The sequence below is a fragment of the Pelodiscus sinensis genome, chromosome 5 (assembly GCF_052426305.1).
Source record: "Pelodiscus sinensis isolate ZL-2025 chromosome 5, ASM5242630v1, whole genome shotgun sequence".
Classification (NCBI taxonomy): domain Eukaryota; kingdom Metazoa; phylum Chordata; order Testudines; family Trionychidae; genus Pelodiscus; species Pelodiscus sinensis.
Genome location: NC_143056.1, coordinates 63,828,367 through 63,855,740, shown reverse-complemented (window position 1 = coordinate 63,855,740; position 27,374 = coordinate 63,828,367). Strand labels below are relative to the sequence as shown.

The following is a 27,374-nucleotide window of genomic DNA, read 5'->3' as shown; positions in this document are numbered from 1 at the left end:
CCCAATTATCACCCCCTAATATCATTATCTCATAGACACTAACCTCTCCACACACACACACACACACACACACACACACACACACACACACACTCTCTCTCTCTCTCTAAAACCTGATTTGGCTACATCTCTATTCTTATTCCCCTTGATATCAGTACACAGATGTTCCTGAAGCTGACACATTCATTGAACATAACAGCAGCAGTGAAATATTTACAAGTGTTGCATCAATATAGTGGATACTAATGATTGCAAAGTTACACCATAAACAGAGAATCAACCGTAGATATTTTCAAACATTTCAACATGTTGCATAATACTGAGGTAGAAGTTTAACTTTTTGCCTTCTATGCAAGGCTCTAGCTGGTAAAGAGAAAATGCTAAATTTCAAAACCAGTGCTGGTGATGGTTTTTATTTAAAATAATAATAATAAGTGACTTTGAACCTAAGCACACAAAAGAAAATTAATATGGCCAAGTCCAATCCTATCTGGACAATTGTGGTTAATTGTTAATCACTTGTTATTTTCAGGTCTTGCAGAACAGGTTTCCTACAGGCAGGACACAATGATCGTGTTTGTATTTAATGGATGATCTGGAAAGGTCAAATTTACAGAAGACATACTCCCCTGCCTTGCGAAATAATCCCTTCATATGAATCATAGAGTGACAAGCCCATAAAGGAAGAGAGTAAACTTTAGAAAAAGACGACAATAAGATAAGTCTGACATAAGTAGCCTTGTTCAAAGTGAACACTGAGTCACAACTCAGAAAAAAAGAGATCCAGTATCCAATTCCTGTAATGAATGACACCACGGATGGTTTGTGGGGGAAACAGAATTCATACAATTCAGTTTTACAAGTTGCACTAGGTGAATCTAAGCTTCCCTATCCAGGTACAAACTAGGTAAACCACATTGTACAAGGACTAAGCCTAGTTCGAACTTACTAGTTCGAATTAAGGGGTGTGTAGCCCCTTAATTTGAACTAGTGGGAGGCTAGCCCTCCCCAGCTTTCCCTGGTGGCCACTCTGGCCAACACCAGGGAAACTCTATTGCCCTCCTCCCAGCCCTCTGTAGTGGTGTGAGGAGGGTTTGGGGGAACCCAAGCCCACCCACTACACCGGGTTCCAGCCCAAGAGCCTTAAGGCAGTAGCAACAGATGGGGTTTGTTCTTCCCCCCCATCTGGCAACTACTTCCCTGAGCCACTTCCCCCCAAAACAATACCTCCTAGTACCTTTCCTCTGGCACCTGATCTTCCAAGACTCTCTTCCTGCCTTAAAGCTCCCAACTCTCATCCAAACTCCTCTCACTCTCAGCACTTCAGTGCCTTCCTTCTCATGCACCTCTCAAGTAATAGAAGAAGAGCCCTTTTAAACCCGTCTCAACTGGTTCTTGATTGATCCCAGGTGATCTGATTAACCTGGCTCCCTTTGCTCTGGAAGTCTCCTAATTAACTCCAGGTGTTCTAACTGGCCTGATTGTCCAAACTGCTTCTGGAAAGTTCTTGCCAGTTTACCCAGGGATCTTTCCATCAGCCCCCGGCCCCATGTGCCTGCCAAACCATCCTGCTCTCATCGTCCGAGCCAGCTGCACACCTTGTAGCCAGTCCCCTTTCAAACCACGCCAAAGAGCCATCTGTACATTCTCATGCATCACACTCTTCACTTCCCCACCCTCGTGTCCCACCCAGACACCAAGGCTATGTCTACACTACAAGATTTTTGCACAAAAAAGGCCGTTTTTTTTTTCACAAAAACCATCAGAGCATCCACACCTCAAGCACATTTTTGTGCAAAAAAAATTACAGTAAATCAACATGACAGAAGGCTTTTTGCAGTAGAGTTATTCTTCCCCCCAGGAGGAATTACTCCTTTTTGCGCTACAGCTCTTGCACAAAAAGGCAGGTGTGGATGCTCTGCAGGGGTTTTTGCACAAAATCTGGCCTCCCGGAAAAAACACAGGTGGCCTCTTGGATGCTCCGTAGCAGACAATCAGAACTCTATAGTTCCTGTCTGCTGGCCCCTCTTAAAGCTGCAGGCACCCTGCACAAGCATTATGGCAGGAAGCTTGCCCACAGCAGGTGCCTTTGCCACACAACTCTGTTTGCCAGAACATGGCTGTGACAGGGCACTTGCCCTGTGTGATGTAGTGGTGGTATCTTGCTGGTTGCTATGCTGGGCGGTGAGCTGTGGGTGACCTCTGCTGGCGGCTGTTTGTAGCATGGCCCAGCAGGACAGGGGATGAGTCATTATGCAAGGGGCTCTGAACCTGTCCAACCAGTTGCCTCCCAGGAAGAGAAACAAATGAAGGAGGGAAGGCCAGTCCCTGGCTAGAGGCCAGGGCTAGAAGGGACGTTTTTTAGTTTCTGTCTGGTATCATGGAGGAAGCAGCCTAAGCAACGGGCTGGGATTTAGGGGCCCAGTCTCCCCCATCTCAAGGGGGCTGAGGCATCCTAGGTCTGCCCTGTAACCAGATTATATCTGTGCTGTGCTGTATCCTGGAGAAGCAATAAACTCCCTATATTCTACTGGCTGGTGGAGTCTGTTCGTGCCACTACGGGGGGTGCAGGAGGTGGGGGAACCCCGATGAGCCGCCACACCCTGCACTGGCCCTTTAAAGGCAAAAAGCCAGCCCTGAGTGAGGGCTGAGAGCGAAGCCCCAGCTGAGGCAGTTCTGGCTAAGGAGGGCCCAGCTGGGGACTATATAAAGACGGGCTCCTTGAGGTAGAGGAGGAAGTTCACTCTTGCTCTGGCTAGAGAGCAGGTGGGACCTGGTTGCTTGGGAGGCAGGCGGCGGCGGCTTCCTGGAGGTAGAGCAGAGCTGGGGAAGCTCTGGCCAACCAAGCCCTCAGGCTGCAAGGCCTGAAGCTACTAGGGCTGTGAGGGACAGCCATGATAGGCAGGGGTAGCAGGTTCACACATCTTTGCCAGGGATGAGTGGCCATTACAGACTGCAGTTTGCCCCTGAGGCAGGGGCTAGATGAAGACTGGCAGTGGGTCACTGAGGCAAAGTGGGTACAGAGGAACTGGGAGTTCCCTGGGAGAAGAACTGTGTGCCCCTTGGGAGGGGAGGACCCGGGAGTGTGCAGTTGAGTAAATACACACACACACACCCCAGAAGGGGGTGCAGAGAGACTGGAGTGGGCCCTACAGGAGGGCAGTGTCCTGAAGAGGATGCCGTGGTCAAAGACAAACACGGGGAGACACGGGTAGAGGGAGGCCTCCAATGAGCCGAACAAGCTAATTCCCAGGACTGCCAGTTGGAGGTGCTATGGTGGTGAGTCCACCCTGTGACAATGGCAGAGCAGGAAGGTGCCTGAGAGCCCCCCTGGCCCTTCCAGGAAGCAGCTACAGGGCTCCCAGGACCACCCCCCAGGAGCAGCAAATGCTGTGCCCCAGCCTGGTCCGCCTCCAAAATAGCGACCCTTCTCAAATTTGTGAGGCGAGGAGGAGTCACTCCAGGAACCCCAGACCAAGCTCAGGAATGCAGACATCTTCTCCCACATGGCCACATCCCTGACAGAGTGAGGTCACTCTGCCCAGACCATGGAACAGGTCCGGGCCAAGGTGAAGGAGCTCCATCAGGGATATGTTCGGGCAACGGAGCAGAGGGCTTGCTCGGGGCAGGACCCCACACCTGCCCCTACTCCAGGGAACTCCACCACATCTTAGGAGTGGCCCCTCTTCCCTTCTTCCCCCCCACCCCCCATCGTGGTGGACTCCGGCTTGGAGCAGCCCGTAGTCCTGTGGCTGGAGCTCGTCCCCGATGAGATGGAGTGGCAGGTCCAGTCCCAGACAGAGGAAGAGGAGCAGGACAGCGGGACCGTCACCCTGGCCTTGGAGCCAGTCCCTGTCAGTCTGGAGGCCTCCAAGAAGGCCTGGGAGGGATCTTCAGGTAAGTTGGCACACAGAGACACACAAACAGGGTGAGGAAAGTGAGTGCACAGGGAGTGGGGGAGGGGGAGAGCATAGTGTCATGCAGGCTGCTCGGCCAGCATGTGCTGCTGCAGTCTGTGCATTTGCAACCACGTGCAGCGGGATAGTGCGGCACGTGGGCACAGCAGCCAGCCCCTCAACATGCCCAGGAGCCTGCTGTCAGCCTCATGCCTGGCCATACAAGTCCTGCCCCCATGAGGAAGGGGGGTGCACCCAGCTACAAACAGACTAGCCACAAGGGTGCAGGCACGACCCCACACACTTGCTGGAGTGCAGAACACAGGCCTGCCTGCACGTGCGAGGCAGCAGCCGCTCCCGCACAGCGAGCCGTATCTGTGTGCGCACACCCTAGGGAGGGACAGGCTGCACACAGCTCCTCTGCCTCCCATCACAGGATCCCACTCTGGCCACACATCCCTTGCCTGCCTGGCCATGGTGTGTGTGTGTGTGTGTGTGGAGGGGGGAAGTGGGCAGCACGGTCCTCTGGCCCCCTCAGGGTCCCTGTGACACAGAACCTGCTGTGCAGGCCACACATGGCCTTGTACCCAGGACATCCCCCTCCTGGGGGGCGTGGGCTGGTGCAGTCACCTCTCACAGACGAGGACACGGCCTCAGGAAATGTGTATGCAGGGCAAACGGACCACCACTCCCTGTTGTCTTCTCCACAGCCAGAGCAGCCGGAACCAAGGGCTGTGCCATGCCACCGCAGCCACCTGCCACAGTCCGGGGGACGCAGAGACGAGCCAGGCATCGTGAGGACCTCATGTGCCAGCACACAGGTGTCATGCAGGACATCCACGCCACCCTGTCATGCAGGCTCAACGCTGACCTGGAGTGGTGGCAGCAGGCCTGGAATGACTTGATGGTGCACTGTGACACCATGTGCAGCATCCTGTCCCACATGGCGGAACAGCTGCCTGCCACTGCAGCTCCTGCCTTTCACCCTCCTGCCCCCCCTCCCATGGCCATTACCCATCTGTCTGCCCACCCTGCCATGCCTCTCCTCCCTCCTTTCCCCATGGCCATGCCTCTACCCGCAGTCATGCCTACAGACCCTCCTCGTCAACCCTGACCCCGCTCCAGCCACCCCTCCTGCCCATCCCTTTGGTCTGTGCACCTGAGGGGGCTCTTCAGGCCATTCCACTACCCCTCCCAGTTCAGACAGCCCCCCTGCACACCTTATCCTCATGTGAAATAAAGTCAGACTCATTTTGTTCTGAAACCAACCAGGTGTGTTTATTGGGAGGTCAGGGTAAGGGCAAGGTGGGAGGGGGAAGGAAGAGAGAAGAAAAGCCAAAGCCCCTGTTGGGGAGGCCCTGGGGAAGAGTTATTGTGGGTCCTGAGAGAACCTCTCCCTTGGGGCCTCCCAGATGTGCACCCCCCAACTAATGGGCCTGGTGGGTAGCAGCTGTCTGGGCTGCTCCAAGCCATGACCCTTGTGGGTGGACTCTGCCACCCACCCCGGGAGGAAGGCCACCCCCTTTCGCTCCACTAGATTGTGGAGCATACAACTGGCCGACACCACGTTGGGGATATTCTGCTCCCCAAAGTCCAGACGGGTGAAGAGGCAGCAGAAGTGTCCTTTGAGGTGCCCAAATGCACACTCCACCTGCATGCGGGCTCTGTTCAGGTGGGCAGGGTATTGAAAACATCTTTGAATGCATCAAGCTGGCTGGTGTAGGGGCGCATCAGCCAAAGCATTAGTGGGTATGCAGTGTCCCCCACTATGCACACTGGCATGGTGTGCTCACCCACTGGAAACTCCGGACAGGGGAAAAGGTGCCTGCCTCCAGCTGGGCACATAGGCTGGAGTTCCTGAAAATGCAGTGCTCATGTTCCCTGCCTAACCACCCCAAGTAAATGTTTGTGAAGTGGCTGCGGTGGTTCACCAAGGCCTGCAGGACTACCAGGAAATAGCCCTTCCAGTTCACAAACTGGGCCGCGTAATGGTCTGGGGCCTGGATGGGGATGTGTACGCCGTCGATGGCTCCCCCACAGTTGGGGAATCCCAGGGCAGCAAAGCTGGCTATGGTGGTGTCCAGGTCTTCCACACAGACGACTCTGCTCAGCAGCAGGGAGTTAATGGCCTGGATGACCTGCAGGAGACCAAAAAAAAAAACCACACACACACAAAACAGAGAATGAGAGAGGGGTTGTGTCATTCCAGTGGGATGTGCCCTCCCCCTCCCCCAACCACAGCAGGGCTGTGAGGCTGAGAAAGCACAAGCTCCTGGGGCCAGGGCTTTCCCACCCCTACTCCACCCCATACAGTCCCCATCCCCCCATCCTAAGGGTCCCCCTTATGCAACACTCTCCCCCCCGCCCCAGGCAAAGGCTGCAGCCCATGATCTCCTTACCTGCATCAGGGTGGCCCCAGTGGTGGACTTCCACACCCCAAACTGGTTAGCCACTGAACAGCTGTCTGGGGTGGCCAGCTTCTGCCAGCAGTTGCGATTGTGACCCGCTTCTGGAGGGGGATAGCAGGGTGCAGGTGGGTGTCGCATCATTGGAGGGCAGGTGTGAGCCAGGCACAGAACTCCTGGAAGGCAGCCTTGCTCATCCGGAAGTTCTGGACCCGTTGCTGGTTGTCCCACTGCTCCATGACCACCACCAGTCCAAGCTGGTCTCAGCCTCCAGAATCTTCTCCAGAGTGGAGCAGCCACAGTCAGAGAAAGGCTGATAAAGAGGATCTTGGGGTCCACCTCCTGCAGGGACAGGAATGCTGCTGGAAGCAGGCACAGCAGGAAGTACAGCATGGCCATGGGGGATCCATTGCATGCCCAAGGGCAACACCGGCTCCATAGCACACAAAGGAGAGGAGGAAAAAGCTGTTGCATCCCCGAAAAAGCTCAGGGCAGACACAGCAGGCACTGCTGAAGCTTTACTTTCCCAAAGAAGCTAGCAAGCAGGCAGCAGAAACAGAGAAGTGACTGTCCGGTGGGGGGGTCCCTTTAAGCGCGCATCTCTGCAGGGCTCCAGCAACAGCATTTGAGAGCAACTGGTGACCTGAAAGGCAGGCTAGAACCTGTCCAAGGGGGCTTCATATGCAAGAGAGCATCCAATGAGTGTGGATGCTCTCTTGCACAAAAGCACATCACTTTTGCGATGCACTTTTGAGGTGTGGACACACTTTTGTGCAAGTTTATATGGAAGATCTCTTCCGCAAAATGCTTCTTGTGCAAAAACCCTGTACTGTAGACATAGCCCAAGTGGCAGGACTTTTTACTATCAATAAAGGGTGGAGCGCGCCAGTGGGCCAGCCTCTACTCCACCTTGGTTCTACTGCCCACCGGGGACATCAACTGGAGAATCCTTCATAATGCTCTTCATGGACATGTACTTGGTGCAGTTCACCCCTGTCCCCAACACTTGCCCCTTTTGTGGCGAGAGGGAGACCCTGGCACAGAGCAACCTTGAGTACGCCAGGTTACAGCCCCTCTTTCGGCTCCTGTGGAACCTCGTTGAGGTTCTGGCTGCACTTCTCCCCTAACTTACTAATCTACGTGCACCCCATCCATGGCCCCACAAGGTCGCAGGACCTCCTCATGGCTATCACCAAAATGGCAATTTATAAGACCAGAGAGCAGAGGCTGGCTGAGGGAGGTGTCTGTGGGGCCTATTTCCATTCCTGCATCTGCTCATGCATCCGGGCAGAGTTCCACTGGGCGGCATCCGCTGGCTTTCTCAAGGGCTGTGTCTACATTGGCACCCCTTTCCAGAGAAGGGATGCTAATGAGACCAGTCGGAATTGCAAATGCCGCGGGGGATTTAAATATCCCCCGCGGCATTTGCATGAACATGGCTGCCGCTTTTTTCTGGCTCAGGGTTTTGCTAGAGAAAAGCGCCAGTCTAGACGGGATCTTGCGGAAAATAAGCCCTTTTCCGGAAGATCCCTTATTCCTACTTGCAATGCAAAGAAGATGCAGGGATGACCTGCATGAATCACTCACTTGCAAGCACAAAAGTGCCCTAATGCAAAGATGATGAAGAAAAACTCTGCAGAAGCTGGAAAAGCTGTCTCTCTCACCAATGGAAGTTTTCAAATAAAGGATATTACCTCAGCCATTTTGTCTGTCCAAGGCTATGCCTACACTGAAAACTGAACGACAAAAGTTTTATCTTTCACAGGTGCTTTAAAAACAAACAAAACAAAACAAAAACAGACTCCACCCCAAAAGATGAAAGTTTTGCGGACAACAAGCACAGTGATGGCCAGTGCTTTATCAGTAGGAGGGCTTTCCTGATGGCAAAGCAAATCCTGCTCATTAAGATTGGAAGATTTTTGGAGAGCCAACTAACTAAACTGCACAACTTAGTGGCACGGTTGTGGCAACACAGCCATGTTGCTAAAAGTTGCGTAATGTAAATAAAGCCTCATACAAAGGAGGACTATCCCCATATATAATATACAAAAATCTTCATTGTGGCACAATTAGGATTGGTACACAAATAACATACCTGACTCAAATCCGCAAAAGCAAGTAAACGACAAGTTAAAGCACAGAGTACGTATGTTCTGCTCCTTCAGCCACAAACCTTATTACTACAACTACCATGCATCCTAGACTGTGCCACTTTCACCAGTCTCTTCCATACATGCCGGTTCATCGAAATACCCCCTTCTACGACTATGAGTGTGGATGCTGGGTGTAGCAATGTGCTATACCCACATGCCTCCCTGGGAACCCAGCATACTGGGAAAGTGTCCCTTCAAATCATCTGTCATAAGTTAAAAATATCAAGCAGTGTGATTCACTCTTTCTTTTCAGTAGGGTGTATCAGACCTCCCCTCAAATCTACGCATATAGAAGCATGTCATTTCTGTATTCTGTTCACAAGAAGAGAATAGGAAATAGGCCAGTCCATTAAACAAATCATCAGTTTAAGTGTACCTTGTACGGTAAATAATACAAACCCACACCACAATTATTGTAAACCCCCCAGGCCTTTAATGGCAAGCATTAGTTTTCAGCTGCTATGTTTTGACAAGGGGAAACAAAACAATAAAAATGCTCCCACACCTACATAATGGCAAGGTAAAACAGGTCATTACTAATCTACACAGTGAATTTGAGAAAGAAGAAAATAGTGGGAGTTTCTATTTCTTTAACCTACTTCATCCAAACAGAAGGGAGTTTGTCCTTAGACAAAGGCAGAAACCATGAGTTATTGGATAGCTGCGAAGAGCTAGAGTTCGTCAGAACTTTTTTACCTAAATGAAATTTCAGTGAAATATGCAGATTCACCAAAGCTGAAACATTTCATGGAGATAGTCTTAGTTTCCATGTCACTTTTATGGGTAAGGTTCTGGGGTCTGCGACAGACATACAGTCTCAATAGATGGGTGAAACAAAAAAGCAGTCATGTAGCACTTTAAAGACTAACAAAATAGTTAATTAGGTGTGAGCTTTCGTGGGGCAGACCCACTTCTTCAGATCATATTCTGAAAGTGAATAAGCATGACCATTTTATTACAGAGGGATACAATGAAAGAAAGTAAAAAAAAATTACAAACTGACAAATCAGCTACATAGAACAAAAGGTTGGGATGGGTGGGGGGAGCGATAAGGAAGGAGGAAATTGTTTACTGTAAAATTCAATTAAGTGGCTAATCTGAGGTCACTACCAATATCAAAATGTGGGGAGGCTGTCTTGATAATGTGTAAGATAATTATCTCAATTAAGGCCCATTCACAACCTGTCGAATTTTAGCATAAATAAAAGTTCTGAGATCTCCCTCTGTAATCTGGTGTTAAAGTCTCTGTTGTAAAACACATGTTGTCAGGTCTTTAAGAGAATGACCAATTCGATTGAAATGCTGGCTGACAAGTTTGCCTGTGTGGAGATTTCTGACGTCTGATCTGTGAGCATGAATTCTTTGGCAAAGTGACTGACCAGATGGGTGGTGAGTACTGCCTAGAATGTGGCTATAGTAAATGAGAACAGGTTGTATTTATAAGCAGATGAAAAAGACAAGGGGTTAAGTTTGCTGCATCTGTGTGTCTGGCCCCTGCAAAGTTTTCTGCTTGACGCAGAAGCTTTTTGAGTGGAGCTCCTGAGAGACTGGCATTGCTAGATTTTCTCCCAAATAGCATTTGTTTTGAAATGTCTTTAAGGATTTGCTCATATTCAACAGGAAAATCCTGTCCTGCTAGTTTGGTAACCCTTCAGAATTCTCCACTGTTTGTTACGAGCTACAGTTAAAAAGTGTAGGCAAAACTAAGGAGAGCCTAAGCCCCAAAGGAAGATATAAAATGCTCTGTATCAGTCAGTAATGCATGCAGAAGTGGGGAGGGGGCCACAGGGGCTCTTACCCCTTCTACAGGGGTGGGAGGTGCAGCTGTTGAGGATCGGGGGCCATACAGCTCATGAGAACCCTGTCCTGATGCTTTACTGTACTTGGTAGGCCCATACAAGGCCAGATTAACTCTTCTGGGAACCCAGGGCTGGTAGATTCGGTGGGGGACCCTAGGCTTCAGGTAGGGCCTAGAATGAGGGGTTCAGTGTGCTGGACAGGGCTGCAGGAAAGTGGGATGGTGTCTGGGAGGGAGGGTGCAGGAGTGGGATGGGATGGGAGGAGTGAGGGGTGGTGTCTGAGGGAGGGAGAGAGGGTGCAGGAGTGGGCTGGGGCTGTGGGATCTGAGAGGGAGATAGGGTGCAGAAATGGGATGTAGCAGGGTCTGGATGGGAGGGAGGGGGCAAGAGGGGGCACTTACCTGTTACAGCTGCCATTTGGTGTGTGGGAGAACAGGTGGTTCCATACCACCCTGTGCTTGCAAGCACTCCCCCCCCCCACCCCTACTCCCATTAGCTGTAATTCCTGGCCAGTGGAAGTGGTGGGGGGAAAGCCTGCAAGTGCAGGAACAGAGAGCTTCTCTACATTACAGCAACACACATGGCTCCAGTCAGAGTGGGGGGAAGAGGAATGTCAGTGCACAGAGCTGCCACACCCTCCCCCCTCCACCCCCCCCACACACACCAGGCAGAGTCAGCCAGGAATGCAGCACACAGGGGTTTTAGTGACCACAGCCCAGGGCTCCAGGCTAAGGAGTCCCTGAACTGCAGCCATTAAAGCAGGGATGGGGAACCTTTTTTGGGTCAGAGGCTGCTGACCCACAGAAAAACCAGTTGGGGGCCACACACAAGTGAGAAGCAAAAAACAAACCCCTCACTGACATGGCCCCCCAACTGAGGAGAAAGATACTCCCCATATTCCCCTTGCACTCCAGAGCCTAGGGGAGGCCAGCCTAGTAGATTATGTATGCCCTGTAATAGGGCATGGGGGGGGGAGGGTTGGAGTGCCAGCATGGACTCTACAATGCTGGGGGGAGCCCTGGCTCTCAGGAGCTGGATCCAGGGAAGCTGGGGACTACATCTGGCTCCCCAGGCCTGAGGTTCCCCAGCCCTACACTAAAGCTTCTTTTATAATCCAGGCCTAGGTCCATGAATGTTACCAAAGCAACCCACATACAGCTCCAGCAGAGTGGCAAGAGGGGCAAACAGAGGTGCCACTAGTTTTCCCTCTAAGTTGTTCTGCAGCACAGCTTGACAGGTGAGTAATTCGCCCGCCCAGTCAGAGGCTCAGGGTTCTAAGCACCATGCTGACTGACTGGGCGGGGCAGAGTAATCACCTGTGAAGCCACGCTGCCTCTTAGAGGGAACACTGGGTACCAGCATCTGACAGAAGCACAAAGATCTCGTACTGTTTTGGAGGTTGTACAGGCTCCTCCTTAATTGCCATAAGGGCTGATCTTCAGCACAAAGAGCTTCAGTGCTCCCTAGAGCAGCTCTATTTGGCATTGTCTACACTAGGGGATGTAGCAGGTTCAACTCACTTTCACAGCTTCTTCCCTTGGGGTGGCTTTAGGGAAGTAACCAGCTGCTCTGACACCGACACACCCCCTTTGGGTGAGGTGTTCTCTTCAGGGCACCGTCCACTCCCATCTTGATCTGCACCCCCTTGTGGGGGGGAAGTTATTGTTCTTCCTTCAGTCCAGGGTCCTCCCTACGATCCCCATTTCTTCTTCCCAGGAACACCCAGATCCCTCCCAGAACACCTAGTTCCGCTGCACCCCCCCAGCCTTAGTGGCCCACGGCCAGTCCCTCTCTAGCCCTGTCTCCTGGCAGACTGCAGTCTCTCCCAGCCATTCCTCCCTGGCCAAGGGCATGTCTCTGTCTGCCCAGGTGCCTCCTGCAACCCTGCCTTGTGGTCTTATGGCCTGGGGCTTCCCTGGCTTGAACTCCCCCAGCCCACTGCAGCTGCCTCCTTGCAGCCCAGCCTTTTAGGGCTGTCTCCATGCAAGCCCCGCCCTCCATGACAACCGCCTTGCAGTCTTGGGCCGCTGGCTAGCCTGGGTTTGCTAGGCCGAAGCATCTCTCATTGCAGGCAGGTCTCCCCCCTCCTTCCAGGAGCTGCTCTTATATGGCCTTCAGCTGGGCGCTCCTTATTGGCCTCAGCTGGGCTTCCCCCAACTCCCTGTCAGCCTCTTAAAGGGCCAGTGCAGGGCAACGCCCTGCCACAGGAGTTATTTCAAAGTAAGTTATTTTGAAATAATAACTCCTGAAAGAACTGTTTCACAATAAACTATTCCTCTTCAACAGCAGGCGATATTATTTCAAAATACCAAGCCCTTTATTTCAAAATAATGGGCTTGGTAGCGTGGACACTTGTCTTGTTATTTCGAAATAATTCCCCAGTGTAGACATGTCCTTTCAGAGCTATGCTTTGGAAAGTTGTTTGAGGGCCACTTGGTCCATTTAATCCAGGGGTGGGCAATAATTTTTGACCAGGGGCCACTTCATAGAATTTTGAAGTGGCCCTGCACTGTCCCGGAAGGAGCAGGGTCTCAGGTGGAAGGGGCGGGGCTAGGACTCTTCAGTGCTTCCCTGCCCACAGACCCTGATTGGTCTGGGGGTGGGGGAGCACCATTAAGTCTTTGCCCTGGCCCCTCCCCACCCCCCAGAGAACTGCCAGCTGTTCTGAACAGCTGGTGGTTCCCTCTAGGTGCCCTCGCCCCTGGCAATGGGAGGAGACTTCACACAATACTCAGCACCCCCACCTCCAGGTCAATCAGGGCCTGGGGATGGAGGGAACACATGATGTCTGCCCCTGCCCTGCAAAGGAGCACTGTGCTTAGAGTCACCCCCAAGCTGAGCATCAGCTGCTGTTTGACTCTGAGTGCTGAGCCCCTTGCAAGGCAGGAGGAGACTTCACGCGCTCCCCCACCCCCTGGCCAATCAGGATTTGGGGGCGAGGGAAGCATGCAAAGTCTCCTCCTGCTCTGCCTCCGTCCTGCAAGGAGTATATGGCACATCAGATTGGTGAGTGATTTCTTATATATATAGCATGGATTTGTTTAAATCTGTTTATTTTCTTTTTTTAATATATTTTCTCTGTAACCTGTTTTCCCTAAAAATAAATGAACTTGCCTTGGAAATGCTGAGTGGGTGACTGGTAAAAACACTGTCATCCTCAGAGAGAGAGAGGTGACAGGTACTGGCCTCTAAGCAGGCTGGCTTGTCCAGAGGCAAGGGGCTGTGTAGCCTTTCACGTGCCTGGTCAGGCGGGAGAGAGATGCATGTTTCTGCCCAAGAGAGGTGACTGCTGTGAGCTGAAAACCTTAAATGGGTGCTCTTGATGGACCCAGAAGGATGGAATAATATAAGTGTAGTTACCCAAGAAAGTGGCATTGATCTATCTTATAATGGTTTTATATTAGTTCCCAAAGAATGACTATTCCTTTATATATGTATAAGTGATAGCAGAATCCCACCCACTATATATAATGTTGCACCTTCTCTAGAGGTTTCAGTGCAGGCAGTGTTAAGTGTAGGACCTATTGAGAAATACCAAGAATGATCAAAGCCTTAGAGAGCAAATAGTTGTATTAGAATGTAGAAAACATATGAGCAGTTTTATCACAAATCTCCCCCTCAGAAAAAAGTAATTTCTTACTCTTATTTTTGATAATATTCAAGAGGCAAATTAACAAATATCCTTTTTGTAGATCAAATGAAATTATGCAACATCCCAAAGGGCTGTTTGGATTTTTTTTATAGTCCATGCCAAACACAGAAAAATGTGGATGTGACACTCTATACGTTGGGGGCACACCCTGTAACTCCATATCCCTCACGTATATATAATTGCGATATCGCATATAAAGCATGTCATGTGAGCTATCAGGGAAAGGTTATATGAACTGTTGAAAGTCATTTTTCTACCTAAAAATCTTTACAGCATATAAAGTTATGAGATTGTGTTATATGGTTGTCATGAAAACATGCTTTAAATTGGAAAATAAGCCAGATATTAGCTCCCCAGACACAACAACAAAGAAAGAAACTAGCACCTGGGCAGATGTCAAAACAACCATCAACAGTCATTGTCCTGTAACAGAACTACAATTCACTGACTCACCTGCATGAGGCCCCTCCAAGAGAATTGCTTAACTTGTATGGATGTAGGGAGTCATAGTCATAGGCCATGTCTACACTAGGAAACTATTTCAAAACTACAAAATTTGACATAATAGGTTCCAATTTAACAAAATCGAACGAGTGTGTCCACACTACGAGTAAGCCTCGAAATTAGACCAAGGCAGATTCCATCATTGTGGATGTGCTATCTGGACTTGGAGCCCCAGGTAGCACTGGGGAGTAATTACTTCACATTACTCTGGAGAGTAATTCATTTTATTTTACAGTGGGACATGATCTGGTTCATAGTTCTGTATGTTACAAAAGAATGAGCAAGGAAAGATACAGCTAGGAAACAACATGGAGGCTTTAACATTCACAAATGTCTGATGACCAGACTGCAGTTTGAATTCCTTCAAAAGTGCTTCCTAGAATCATAGAATCCTAGGGCTGGAAGAGACCTAACGAGTCATTGAGTCCAGCTCCCTGCCCAAAGTAGGACCAACCCCAACTAAATCATCCCAGCCAGGGCTTTGTCAAGCTGAGACTTAAAAACCTCCAGGGATGGAGTTTCCACCAGTTCCCTAGGTAACCCATTCCAGTACTTCACCACGCTCCTAGGGCTTGTCTAGCCTGCTTTCCTCTTCTGAAAGAGGAAATGCAAATAAAGCTCCGGTTAGCATTTTCTTGCATTTGATTTGCATGTCCTCTTCCGATCCTTTTTTTGGAAGAGGTTTTTTGTGCAAAAACAAGCAATCTAAATGTGGCTTTTTTGCTCAAAAACCCCTTTTTTCAAAAGAACCTGTAAACCTAATTTTGAGGCATAAGGATTCTTTTGAAGAAAGGGGTTTTTGAGCAAAAAAGCCACGTCTAGACTGCTTGTTTTTGCTCAAAAACCTCTTCCAAAAAAGGGATCGGAAGAGGATATGCAAATGAAGCATGAGAAAATGCTAATCAGCGCTTCATTTGCATTTCCTCTTTCAGCAGAGGAAAGCAGTCTAGACCAGCCCCTTGTGAAATAGTTTTTCCTAATATCCAACCTAGACCTCCCCCACTGTAACTTGAGACCATTGCTCCTGGTTCTGCCATCCGTCACTACTGAGAACAGCCTCTCTCCATCCTCTTTGGAACCTCCTTCAGGAAGTGGAAGGCTGCTATCAAATCCCCCCTCACTCTTCTCTTCTGCAGACTAAGTAAGCCCAAATCCCTCAGCCACTCCTCATAGGTCAAGTGCACCAGGCCCCTAATCATTTTGGTTGCCCTCCGCTGGACTCTCTCCAATGCGTCTACATCCTTTCTGTAGTGAGGGGCCCAGAATTGGATGCAATATTCCAGATGTGGCCTTACGAGTGCCGAATAAAGGGGAATAATCACTTCTATAGATCTGCTGGCAATGCTCCTCCTAATGCACCCTGTGATGTAGTGGGGGTGCTGTCTGCTCTGTAACCTAGTGTCACCCTGCACTGTGATGTTATTCCCACTGACTCACTCACATGTATATTAGCCCAGACACGTAGGCCCAGCCTGACCAGATAACAAGGTGCTTCCCGGGGGAGAGACAAAGGGAGGGAGGCGGAGATGAACCCCAGGTTTCGGGGGAAGGGTCAGTTGCTGGCTGGGAAACATGAAGGACACAGCCTAAGCTGAGGACTGAGGGTCTGGGGGGGGGAGGGGGGGCAATGGACCTCCTAACCCAAGGGCATCCTGAGGCATCCTGGCCCTGACTCCTGTAACCACATCATGTCTATGCTGATGCTGTATCCTGGAGAATCAATAAACCCTCTCTATTCTACTGGCTGGTAGAGTCTGTTCTTGCTGCTATGGGGCTGCAGGATCAGAGGGAACCCCGGCTCGTCATCACACACCCTAATGTGCTATTAGCCTTCTTGGTTACAAGGGCACACTATTGACTCCTATTCAGCTTCTCATCCACTGTAATCCCCAGGTCCTTTTCTGCTGAACCTAGCCAGTTGGTCTCCAGCCTGTAACAATGTTTTGGATTCTTCCGTCCTAAGTGCAGGACTCTGCACTTGTCCTTGTTGAACCTCATCAGATATCTTGCGGCCCAATCCTCTAATCTGTCTAGGTCACTCTGGACCCTACTCCTGCCCTCCAGCATATCTACCTTTCCCCCTATCTTACTGTTATCCGCAAACTTGCTGAGGGTGCAATCCATCCCCTCATCCAGGGCATTAATAAAGATGTTGAACAAAACTGGCCCTAGAACCGATCCTTTGGGCACTCCACATGAAACAGACCTCCAACCCAACATCGAGCCATTGATCACTACCCATTGGGCCTGACAATCTAGCCAGGACCCTGCACTTGTCCTTGTTGAACCTCATCAGATTTATTTTGGCTCAATCCTCTAATCTGTCTAGGTCACTCTGGACCCTATCCCTGCCCTCCAATGTATCTACCTCTCCCCCTCTTCATGCATTAGGCTTGCACAATATCAATAAAACAAGACAAATCATGAGGTTGTGAACTTCAGTAATTTGAAGCTATGTGAGCAGGAGTATTCTATATTAAGAATTTTAGTAGGAGCAAACTAAATTCCTATCTCCTTAGCTTGAAAGTCTTTGGCTTTGGTACGTTGAAGACCCTGGTTTTGTACTGAATAACTATAACTTATATAGGCAAATCTTGTTTAATATTTTATTCCTTGGTCAGAGGAAACTTTTGTATAGTAATGAACAATCAAAGGTGCTATATTCATTCATTCATTCAGAACTACCATCCCTGTCATGCTGATCATTGGAAAGTTTCTTCTTTCCTTTGAAGAGATGCTGAACAAGAAGTCATTAGTCAGTCTTCTTCTATTATTATTATTCCCACATAAACAAACATTATTAAAAATGAGTTAAGATTGCTTAAGGGCAAAGCCCATCCACACAAACTGTCTAAAGCAAGGAAATGTCTAATCAAGTGAAGCTTCTTTAGCATACTTAAACATCCATAGAGATCACACTCACTGATTGGATAGGTTCCACATCACCTCAAAGAATTCTCTTCCACCTCCAATGGGTTGAAAAACATCCACAATCCACACATCATATTAATCTAACCCACTGTCATGGGGCAACAGAGTCTGAAGAGATAATGGATCCAGGTCCACCTGTGAATCAGGTCAATGTAGTTCATCAAAGACAATGCTGACACCAATTTATTTAATAAACTAAATAAAGATTTATTAGCTAAGAAAAATAAATGTGAGTTATTGAAAGGTTAAAGCAGGTGAAATGTATTAAAAGGTAAGCTCAGACTTCTCACTACAAGGGTGTGTCTAGACTACATGGCTCCATCGACAGAGCCATGTAAAGTAGTTTACTCGACATAGTCAATGAAGCGGGGATTTAAATAATCCCTGCTTCATTAAAATAAAAATGGCCGCCACGCTGTGCCAACAATCAGCTGATCCGGGAAGCCTTTGTCGATCGCTCCTGTAAACCTCATGAAACAAGGTTTACAGGAGCGGTTGACAAAGGCTTCCCTTGTTGACCGATCTGGGTCTAGACTGTCGCACTGTGCCAGATCAGCTGATTGTTGGTACAGTGCGGTGGCCATTTTTATTTTAATGAAGCAGGGATTATTTAAATCCCCGCTTCATTGACTATGTTGAGTAAACTACTTTACATGGTTCCAGTGATGGAGCCATGTAGTCTAGACACACCCCAAAGTTATAGTAGAGATGTAGCAATCTGCTAGTTTCCCATAAGTCTCTCAGTGTTCCCCAAAGTTATTTTTGAGGATCTCTGTCTCTGCTCCCTGTAAGCATCCAAGACCACACAGAGATACAAGATTGATCCCTGAGTGAGTTCATTATTGTCCACAGAAGGCAGTTAGGCCAGTGTTTTCACCCGCAGCAAGGCTCTTCCTATGCTGACTAAATGCACATGAGCTATGTCTGCAGCAGGCTTTAGCACTTTTATCAGTAAAGCTTTCGTTGCTCAGAGGTATGAGATACATTGCATAGACTAGAGGATAGTGTAAGTTTGACCCATGAAAGTGCCCAGGGTCGACAGTGCTGTGTCAGTGGGAGAGGGTTTCCCACAGACATAGCTGCCACCACTCACTGGTCTAATTATGCAGCCAGGAGAGCACTGTCATCTGCATAGAATAGCTACATGGCTGGGAGACATACAGCATCGCAGCTGCAGCACTACAGACATGCTACTGTAAGGCCTCTAACATAGCCTGTCTGCGGATTTCCCATTGCCAAACACAGTGCTTGGAAGAGAACGGTCTTTTCCATTTCCAAGGCTCCAATCTCTTGGTGATGGGCAAACAAAATGTAAATCTAATGTAAACACACACCTTTTGAACTAGGGTTAACCCAGTCCTGGGATATGCATAATGTAAATCAACAAAGTTGCAAATAAGTGAAGACAATAGCACTAAGATTTCCTTTTAATCTATATATTTACAAGTGAATTGGCTTGAACCCACCATTAACATGTCTTGGATACTTACATACAATTGAGTTGCACTCTGCCTCTAGCCTGAGCTGGCTGTCAGTGTAACAAAGCACAAATGTTTCAATTTTTAAATGGCAAAGGCTATGTAGGTAAATGGGGAGAAATCCGTCTGGTACAGTTTCTTCATTTGCTGTGAGCTCAGCCTTCTGAATCCCTCCATTGTGGTAACAGCACTGATCCATTTCTGTCAGACCTCTTAAAATTAGTGTAATGCAGGCCTTCTGAGGCTCAAATACCCTTGAGAATATGCTCAACAACTTGCTGTAGGGTCTCACATTTCCTCATGATGTCATAGTGACCGGTTCAGTGCCCATAGAATAGAAACTTTCGAATGATTGTCCAAATGTTCTTGCTAGTGGGAGGAGGAACAGTACTTGTTGTTGGCATGGGTTTTTTATTCCTTTTGTACTTTGGGTATTTTTAGAATAAAGTTAACCACCTCCTGGAAATACACTTTCCCATAATACTGTTGTTTTCCTGAAGGTTTGTCCTTCTTTTATTTGCTACACTGACACTACAGAATGGCTCTGAATATAGGAGGGGGTCTCAAACTTTTTGGCCCGTGGCCTACCTGGTTCAGTGCAAACCTTTCCATAGACCACCAGTTGCTAATGGAAACTAGCCACTAATTACATAATTAAGCCCGAGCCATTTTGTTAGTGCTGCAGCTAGGGAGAACGGTTTAATTTAACAGGTAAGAAAGGAAATATTAAATTATTAAATAGATTAAGCGCTTTAACTTTCTCATGTTAGTTTATCAAACTTCATTTTAAATAAAGTAAATTATTAATTTATATCCAACACACAATGTTTCAATGTTTTCTTTATTCGTGGCAGGGTGGGGAACCTTTTTTGGATCAGGGGCCACTGACCCACAGAAAAATCAGTTGGGGACCACACAAGTGAGAAGCAAAAAAACCCTCCAAAGCCCCCAGCCCTCACTCATGTGGCCCCCAACTAAGACACCTCACTCTTCTGGAGCTCCATCTCCATGGGGTGAGGGGAAGGGACAGGGAGGACTGAGGTTCAAGGCTTCCCATGGGCCAGATTTTCTCTTCTGTGGTTCCAGGGTTAGTGGATTTTGTGGACCCCCCTCACCCAGGCTCTGGGGTTGGGACAAAAATGAGGTGTTCAGTGTGTGGGACAGGGCTGCCAGTGAGTGGGATAGAGGTGAGAATTCAAGATCTGGGCAGGAGGTGGGGTATAGGAGCAGGCTGGAAGTAAGGTGTCTGGCCAGAGGGGAGAGGGCAAGAGCAAGGAAAGGTGAAGTATGTGTCTAGGAGGGAGGGTACAGGAGCAAGGGTGGGTTCAGGAGGAGTGTGGGCATAGGGTGTCTGACCAGGAGGGAAGCTGCAGGAACAAGAGAGGGTGCAGGAGCAGGCTAGGGGTGGGGTATCTGGCCAGGGGGAGGGTTCAGGAACCGCCTGGGAGTGTGGGATCTTGGCAGGGGGTGGTTCAGGGTCACAGTAGGGATGCGGGGTCTGGGCATGAGGGGGCAGGGACCACTCACTTGCTTTTGCACCATGTTGCCAGGCATCATGTCTCAGACATGACCTCCTGCTGCTCCCATTGGCTGGACTCTGGCCAAGGGGAGTAGTGGGGAAAGCCTCCAGGCAGCATGAGGGCACAATGCCAGCTTTGCCCCATCTAGGCCAACTCCTTCCAACACCCATGAGGGTAGGGGACTTGATGGGGATATGATGAGAATGCTGCCATACTCTAGCAATATCCAGAGGTCTATGTACTGATGATTCTGTTTAGTGCCCTATACCTTTTCATGTCAGCCATCTGCCTGTCTGATAGTGGATTCCTGTTGGAGGCTCCTACATGGGTAGGCACGTGTGCTGCTTTGTATTTAGTTATTAATTAAAATCAAAATAATCTAGACTCATTGCTCCTACAGTCTAAAACATCTTCCTATAGGAAGGTCATATTCTCCATCCTATAACCCCACCATGCCAATGGTCTCTATGAATTTCAGATACGTTCAAAGCAATCAGATCATTGGTTGGAAAAGCTCATACAGATGTAATTTCTTATATTGATTCAATAGAAGAGTGCCTACAACAAATAGCTCCATCAACTATACATTTTAGAAAGTTTGTCTGTGTGTTCGTTTCTTTGTTCAAGAATTTCTGCTATATGGTAAGAGCTAGGACTACCAAATTTGGTAAACAGCTTCCTCTTATCATAACTTAAAGCTAGGTAAGGGTTTGGTTGTGGCAGGAAAATGGGAAGTGCCTGGAATGGGATTGTGTCTCATAAAAGAGAGAAAGAATTACCAGGCAGGTGAAAGGGGCTGGCTAGAAGCACCCGTCTCCCACTTTGGAACTGCCCCAGCGCTGAGCCTCCCCCCTGCTCCTTTATGGAGAGCAGAGGGGAGGGGCTGCAGCTTCTACCCCCAATTTGTACAGGAATATTGCTGGCTGTTCCACTTCATCAAGGAGTGAGGGGAAAGTGCACAGTTTGCTCCATTCCTCACTCTGGCTGGGCAGCACAGGAGGCAGATGAATCTGGACCTGCTCCAGCTGGGGGACAGGCACCCCTCCCCCAGCTGTGCCACCTGGAGTTGCAGCAGCCATGGAGTGGCGCTTCTCACCTGGAGTCAAGCTACTGGGGTGAGAGAGGGCTGAGGTAAGTCTTTCTCCACGGTGCAGCCTGCATACTGAACCCTTCTTCCCAGCTCCACTCCGGAAAAATGATTTAAACGTAACATGCCCATTTTCATTTTATTTTTTTAAATGAGTTACGGACCTGAGCAATGCTGGGTAAATCTTCTAGTGAGCTATCAAACAATAACAGTACTTGGCTGCTACCTTCAAACAACCAAAATTATCTTTGTGGAAAGTTCATTTGATTTTATATGAATAAAATGGCCTCTCTCTTCATATTATAACATTCTCATAAAGGTTCATTTTCAAATCATAAGAATAGTTGAACAAGGCAAAATCCATCTCGTACAGCTTCTTGATCTTTTGAATTTGCTCTGAGCTCAGCTTTCTGAGATATGCCAAGGTAATATCATCAGTCGTACGTTTCTCTGAGCTATATGTTTTAAGATGTGGATAGTGCATATCCTCTGGGGCTCCAATGATCCTGAGAACATGTTTAGAATCTTCCTCCAATGTCTCAAACTTCCCCATGATGTTATAGTGAATGTTGCAAGGATCACAGAGTAGAAACATTGGTTTCCAATGAACATCCAAATATTCTTGTTTTTGTGTCAGAATAAAGTTAATAAACTCCTGGAAAGTCACATTTTCAGTTGAATTTTTGTTTTTCCTGAACATGGCCTTGATCTCATTTGCAACAGTGATACTATAGTATGGCTCAGAATGAAGGAACTTGTCTCTGTAAGCTGAAACCAACCGTTCCAGGGGATCTCTGGTGAACATCACTTTGGTGTAACTGTTCAGTAATTTCTCCTGGTAGTCAGAAGGGTAAATACTCAGGCTCTTTATCAGTGGGGTAAGGTGGATGAGGCTGTGTTGTACTTCACTAGCCTTTCTGCTCAGGTTCATTGTGAGGAGAAGGATAATTTTCTTCCAACTGGAGCAGCCGACCTTGGGCACCTCACAGTAGATGAACTTGTGGTTATGCTCCACAAAGATCTGTCTTGCAACATCATGTGTCAGGTTTCTTTTTGAAAGAGAGAGATTGTTCATCAGGCATGTAGCGTTCAGTATGTCTTTGAGATAAACTTGATTCATGGGCCAGTATTCCTTAGGAGCTGCAAAAGAAGATGTGTGCAAGAAAGGAAGATAAACCACCAGGCTGTGTCTAGACTGGCCAGTTTTTCCGGAAAATCAGCTGCTTTTCTGGAAAACTTGCCAGCTGTCTACACTGGCCGCTTGAATTTCCGCAAAAGCACTGACTTCCTACTGTAAGAAATCAGTGCTTTTTGCGGAAATACTACGCTGCTCCCATTTGGGCAAAAGTCCCTTTTGCGCAAAAGTTTTGCGCAAAAGGGCCAGTGTAGACAGCAGAGATTTGTTTTGCGCAAAAAAGCCCCGATCGCGAAAATGGTGATCGGGGCTTTTTTGCACAAAAGCGCGTCTAGATTGGCCACGGATGCTTTTCCGCAAAAAGTGCTTTTGCGGAAAAGCATCTGTGCCAATCTAGACGCTCTTTTCCGAAAATGCTTTTAACTGAAAACTTTTCCGTTAAAAGCATTTCCGGAAAATCATGCCAGTCTAGACGTAGCCCCAGTGTAAAGCAATTTAGCAGAGTTTTCTTTTCATGCCAAAAAAAATCAGAAAACACAACTTAACTCCCTGAGGAACTAACGTTGCACTTTAGGATTAATACAAAACTCTAGTTTACAGTGAATTGTTACAGGCATGCAACACAAGCTATCATGATTATTAAAAGGCTTTTTAGAAAAACCTGGGAAATGAATGGCAGAAGAATTATTCTTAGGGAGAATCTTTGTAGATACAGCTCATTAATTTCTGTATTAATAATTTTCTCATTGACATTTTTATTTCAACTTTGTATCAAGTCCTTTTAGCATTGTAATAGGTCTTTAGCTTTGTTGTATAAGTCCTTTTACTGTATATAGAAAGGTTGTATACTTTCATATAGAACATAGAAACTTTGTATTAAGTCTTTTTACATAGAAATCTTGTAGGCCAGTGGTCTCCAACCTTTTTACACCCAAGATCACTTTTTAAATGTCAGGACAAGCCAAGATCTACCACATCCCTTCCCCAAGGATCCCACCCCTTACTTAAGGCCCCGCCCTCTCTGTTCCCCTTCTCTCCATCACTTGTTATCCACAGCCCTTATACACTGTCAGGATACGGCTACACTTCCGCTTTTTTCGATCTTCTGTTGGAAGAAATTTTTCCGACATTTGGCCCATCTAGACTGGGCCAAAATGTTGGGAAAACCCCTCTTTTGGAATCCCCTCATTCCTTATGGAACAAGGAATACAGAGGCTGCCAAAAGAGGATGTTTGTCAGAAAAGCTCCTGCAGTCTAGCCTCACTAGGTTGAGACAGGAGATGCGGGCTCTGGGGTGTGAATGAGGGATTTAGGTGTGGGAAAAGGTGAGAGGTGCAAGTTCTGGGAGGGAATTTGGATGCAGGAGGGGGTGGAGAAGGGGATGCTGGCTCAGGGAGGGGGCTCCAGGCTGGGGAGTGTTGGACTCAGGTGGAGGGTTGGGGTGCTGACCAAGCCACAGGTTTGTGGATTCAGGAGTTTGGGTTGTGGCGAGTGAGGGGCTCAGGGCAGGGAGGTTGTGAGTACAATGAGCTCAGGACACAGATTTGCACAATGGTGTAAGAGTGTTGTGGCAGAAGACTGAGTATGCGGGGGCGCAGGAGTTTGGGGATGCGAGAGGCTCAGGACAGGGGGTTCCAGTGTATGATAGGCTCAGATTTGGGGTCAGGGTGGGGGGCACAGGAGTGGTATGATGCTGTGGCCAGATGAGGGCTTAGCCCCAACTGGGGGCTTGTTGGCCAGCATTCATTTTTAAATAAAATATTATGTCAAACACAAGGTTTCAGCATTGTCTTTATTTATGAGAAGGGTGGGGAACCAGTTTTGAGTCAGGGGTCACTGACCCACAGAAAAGTCAGTTGGGGCCACACAAGTGAGATACAAAAACACACCACCTCCAAACCCCTCAAGCCTCACTAATGTGGCCCCAACTGTGCTGGTGGGGGCAGAGGACAGATGCTGGGGCAGGAGACAGGGTGCCAATGGGGCTGGGGCAAGGGACAGGGTGCCAGTGGGTGCTGGGGCAGGGTGCCAATGGGGACCAGGGCAGAGGACAGGGTGCCGGTGGATGCTGGGGCAGGGTACTTGTGGGGGTCTGGGCCGGGGGAGGGGACAGGGACTGGTATCTGGGGATCCTGCAGCTGCATGCCAAGGCCTAGGAAGTACACGGGCTGCTCTCCAGTCCCACAAACAACGGTGCGGTACCTGAAACACTGGTCAGTCGAATGCCTGATGCTTTCCTGGGCTGGGTGGAAATGGGGGAGGGGGAGTCCCAGACTACGCCAGCCGAAGCCGGAGCACTGGAGACTTTATTCCCCTGCCTTCCTGCGTGGGGAAGTCCAGGACTGCACCAGCCCCAACTGCTCCGGCAGCACGTGCCGTGCTCCTCCACTCCCCATGGCAGCGCGCGCCATCTGAGCGGTTGGAGCCAGCTCAGTCCTGGACCCCCAGCCCCTTCCCTGTGTGCAGGAAGGCAGCAGGGGAACAAAGTCCCCAGCGCATGACAGACCGGAGTTTTAGGTACTGTGCCGACTGTTGGGAGGGAGGGGGAAAGAAGAGCAGCCTTCTGGGACCTTGCGTGCAGCTGCAGAACATCCCCAACCCTGCCAGAAGCCCATGCTACCTCCGTTGTCCCTGGAAGTAGCATCAGCACGGCATTCACCTTGGAGGTGGGGGGCAGCAAGAGGGGGCCCCCAAAAGCCTCGCGGTTGACTGGTTGGCCCCCCAGGATCGACCAGTCAATTGCGATCGATGGGTTGGTGACCACGGTTGTAGGCTTTGTACCCCTTTTGCGAAACTGATTGTCCTGTTGAGTGAATGAGGTGTGACTGTATAAGGCATGAAAGAAAAGCACCTCTGGGCACTTGCAAAGGTTGGAGAGGGGTAGAAGCCAGATCCAAGAACAATGAGAAGAACAATGGAACCTGTGAAATTGGATCATTGAAAGAAGACTGGACATATGGACCCCTTGGGAGTCAGCAGTAAGTGCCTGCTTTTGGAAGCACCCTCTTTGAAGGAGAATGTGGCAGCATTGAGACACCACTCAAAAGAAGGTGCCACAGATGTCTCACTGCATATTCATATGACAACTCTGACAGATATTGCGTATGCATGTGATGAGTAACTGGTGGAGATCTGCAGGAGAGGGAAGACACTATAAATCTAAGGCATCTTGCAGAGAGAACCCAGGTTTTTGTCTTGTCAACATGGGAGCACCGATCCGGATCGGCAGAAGCCTGGCTCCACCCTTCCCTCACCAAACTCACCTGGCCAGTGCAGTTTGGAGGAGCAACTATTGGTAACCACAACAAAACGGGGTGTGCTTGTGTGAGTGTGAGTGATATATCATATGCATATGGTAAGTGTTGATTGCTATACGTGTGTATTACCAATAAATGTGTCATTTTGCCTTTTCCCCCTGAAAAGATCCCATGCAGCACTTTTAAATACAACATCTTGTTATGCATCTTCAAACACTTAATTTCAGTGGCAAATGTGGCTTTTTCTTGCTCTCTTTTCTCTACACGTGGCAGAAGAATCTCTCAGGCCAACCCCCTCAGATATTTTATCGATATTATTGTACTAACTATTTATGATTCCACTTTTGAAGTGGTGCATGTTTTTTACTCTCAAAAAAAGATGGTCACTGTTCCAAAACCACAAAATCTTTCTATTGATATATTTTTTTACTCACTCATTTTTGTTTGCCGCCTGTAGAATACCCCAGAAAGAAAACTTCCAAGAATGAAAATTAGGACAAAGGAAATGAATGCTTTCTGAAGCACCTTGTACACCATCTTTTCCCAGGAATGAGAAGGATGTGGCCTTTGTGCATTAAATTTGTCTCCCTAGATACAAGAAAATGAGAAACAGCTTATTATTATAGGAATTTTGCTACAAAAATATCACATGCTAGACAATATAAGAGGTCAGAGAGTCAGGAATGTGCTGTAGAGAGGCTTTTTATTCTAACAAATATATATTCTAAGTATTATAAATTTTCTGTCACAAAAGTACCTCATAAGCCGGTGTGCCAGGTCCTACCTCCCCTCCAGATGGCCCAGGCCTACCCATCCAGAAGTACATCTAGAGCCATAGTCCCTCACACCTGCTGTATAATGCACACAGTGCTGGAAAGTTCTGCATACACGTATGATGGGTTTTGGCCATGTCTACACTACAAACTGAGTTTGGCAGGTTCGGTCACAGAGATCCCCTTGAGACTGTCACTTGAGGTGCTGAAACACCCCTGGGCCTATCTATCTGTCCTCGCAAGTGCCCCACAACCCAGCCCTGCTGAGCCAGAACCTTCGGTCTCTTCCAGTGATGCAGAGCTGAAGTCACAGCTCACATCAGAGCAACACAAACACTGAAAGCAGCTAAGCTCTGGGAAGGCTCAAAGGGATCTGACATAGCACCTAGGTGCAGAGCCACAGTGGGACCAGAACCACAGAGAAATCCACCTTACTCTGTATAAAAGTTTCATACAAAGTAAGCTCATAATTTGTTTGCTCCCTCTAACAATGAGAGATAAGCACAGCTGTTGTCCCCTCCACCAGGTATAAAAGTAGGATTGAAATGGTTGCAAGTGATAGCAGTCAGATCAAAGTAGGTTACTAATAAAACAAACACACACAGCCTACTACATTAAGAGAACTTGTTACAAATCATAATTTCTCACCTTAATTCTTATTTCAGGTAAAGTCCTTCTCAGGCTATGGATGTCCTTTCTGACGTAGGTCCAGAAGTTCTCTTTCACCCCTGATGTTACAGTACTTCTCTGTTTCCAGGTGTTTTCATGTATCCTCTCAGGCTAC

General features: G+C 48.5%; 1 protein-coding gene and 1 long non-coding RNA gene across 2 annotated transcripts; both read right to left on the bottom strand.

The window, feature by feature from the left end:
- Positions 1 to 5,168: 5,168 nt before the first annotated feature.
- Positions 5,169 to 10,847, bottom strand: LOC142828984 (uncharacterized). Its single transcript, XR_012903191.2, has 3 exons — positions 10,655 to 10,847; positions 6,296 to 6,643; positions 5,169 to 6,034 (listed from the first exon to the last, which is right to left on the bottom strand). It is a non-coding gene; the product is annotated as an uncharacterized LOC142828984 (long non-coding RNA).
- Positions 10,848 to 21,572: 10,725 nt separating this feature from the next.
- LOC112546723 (carbohydrate sulfotransferase 8-like) lies at positions 21,573 to 27,364 on the bottom strand. Its single transcript, XM_025187534.3, has 3 exons — positions 27,239 to 27,364; positions 26,252 to 26,405; positions 21,573 to 22,565 (listed from the first exon to the last, which is right to left on the bottom strand). Exons 2-3 carry the CDS (start codon positions 26,352 to 26,354, stop codon positions 21,721 to 21,723), a joined length of 948 nt encoding a protein of 315 aa, XP_025043319.2. The 5' UTR covers positions 26,355 to 26,405; positions 27,239 to 27,364; the 3' UTR covers positions 21,573 to 21,720.
- Between the last annotated feature and the right edge of the window lie 10 nt (positions 27,365 to 27,374).

What these genes read in the sequence shown, in the direction of transcription:
- LOC112546723 (XM_025187534.3), bottom strand. Translation starts at nt 26,354, where the DNA reads ATGGTGTACAAGGTGCTTCAGAAAGCATTCATTTCCTTTGTCCTAATT. An exon ending in CAGGCGGCAAACAAAAATGA is followed by an intron (nt 22,566 to 26,251) that starts GTGAGTAAAAAA and finishes CTTCTTTTGCAG; the next exon opens with CTCCTAAGGAATACTGGCCC.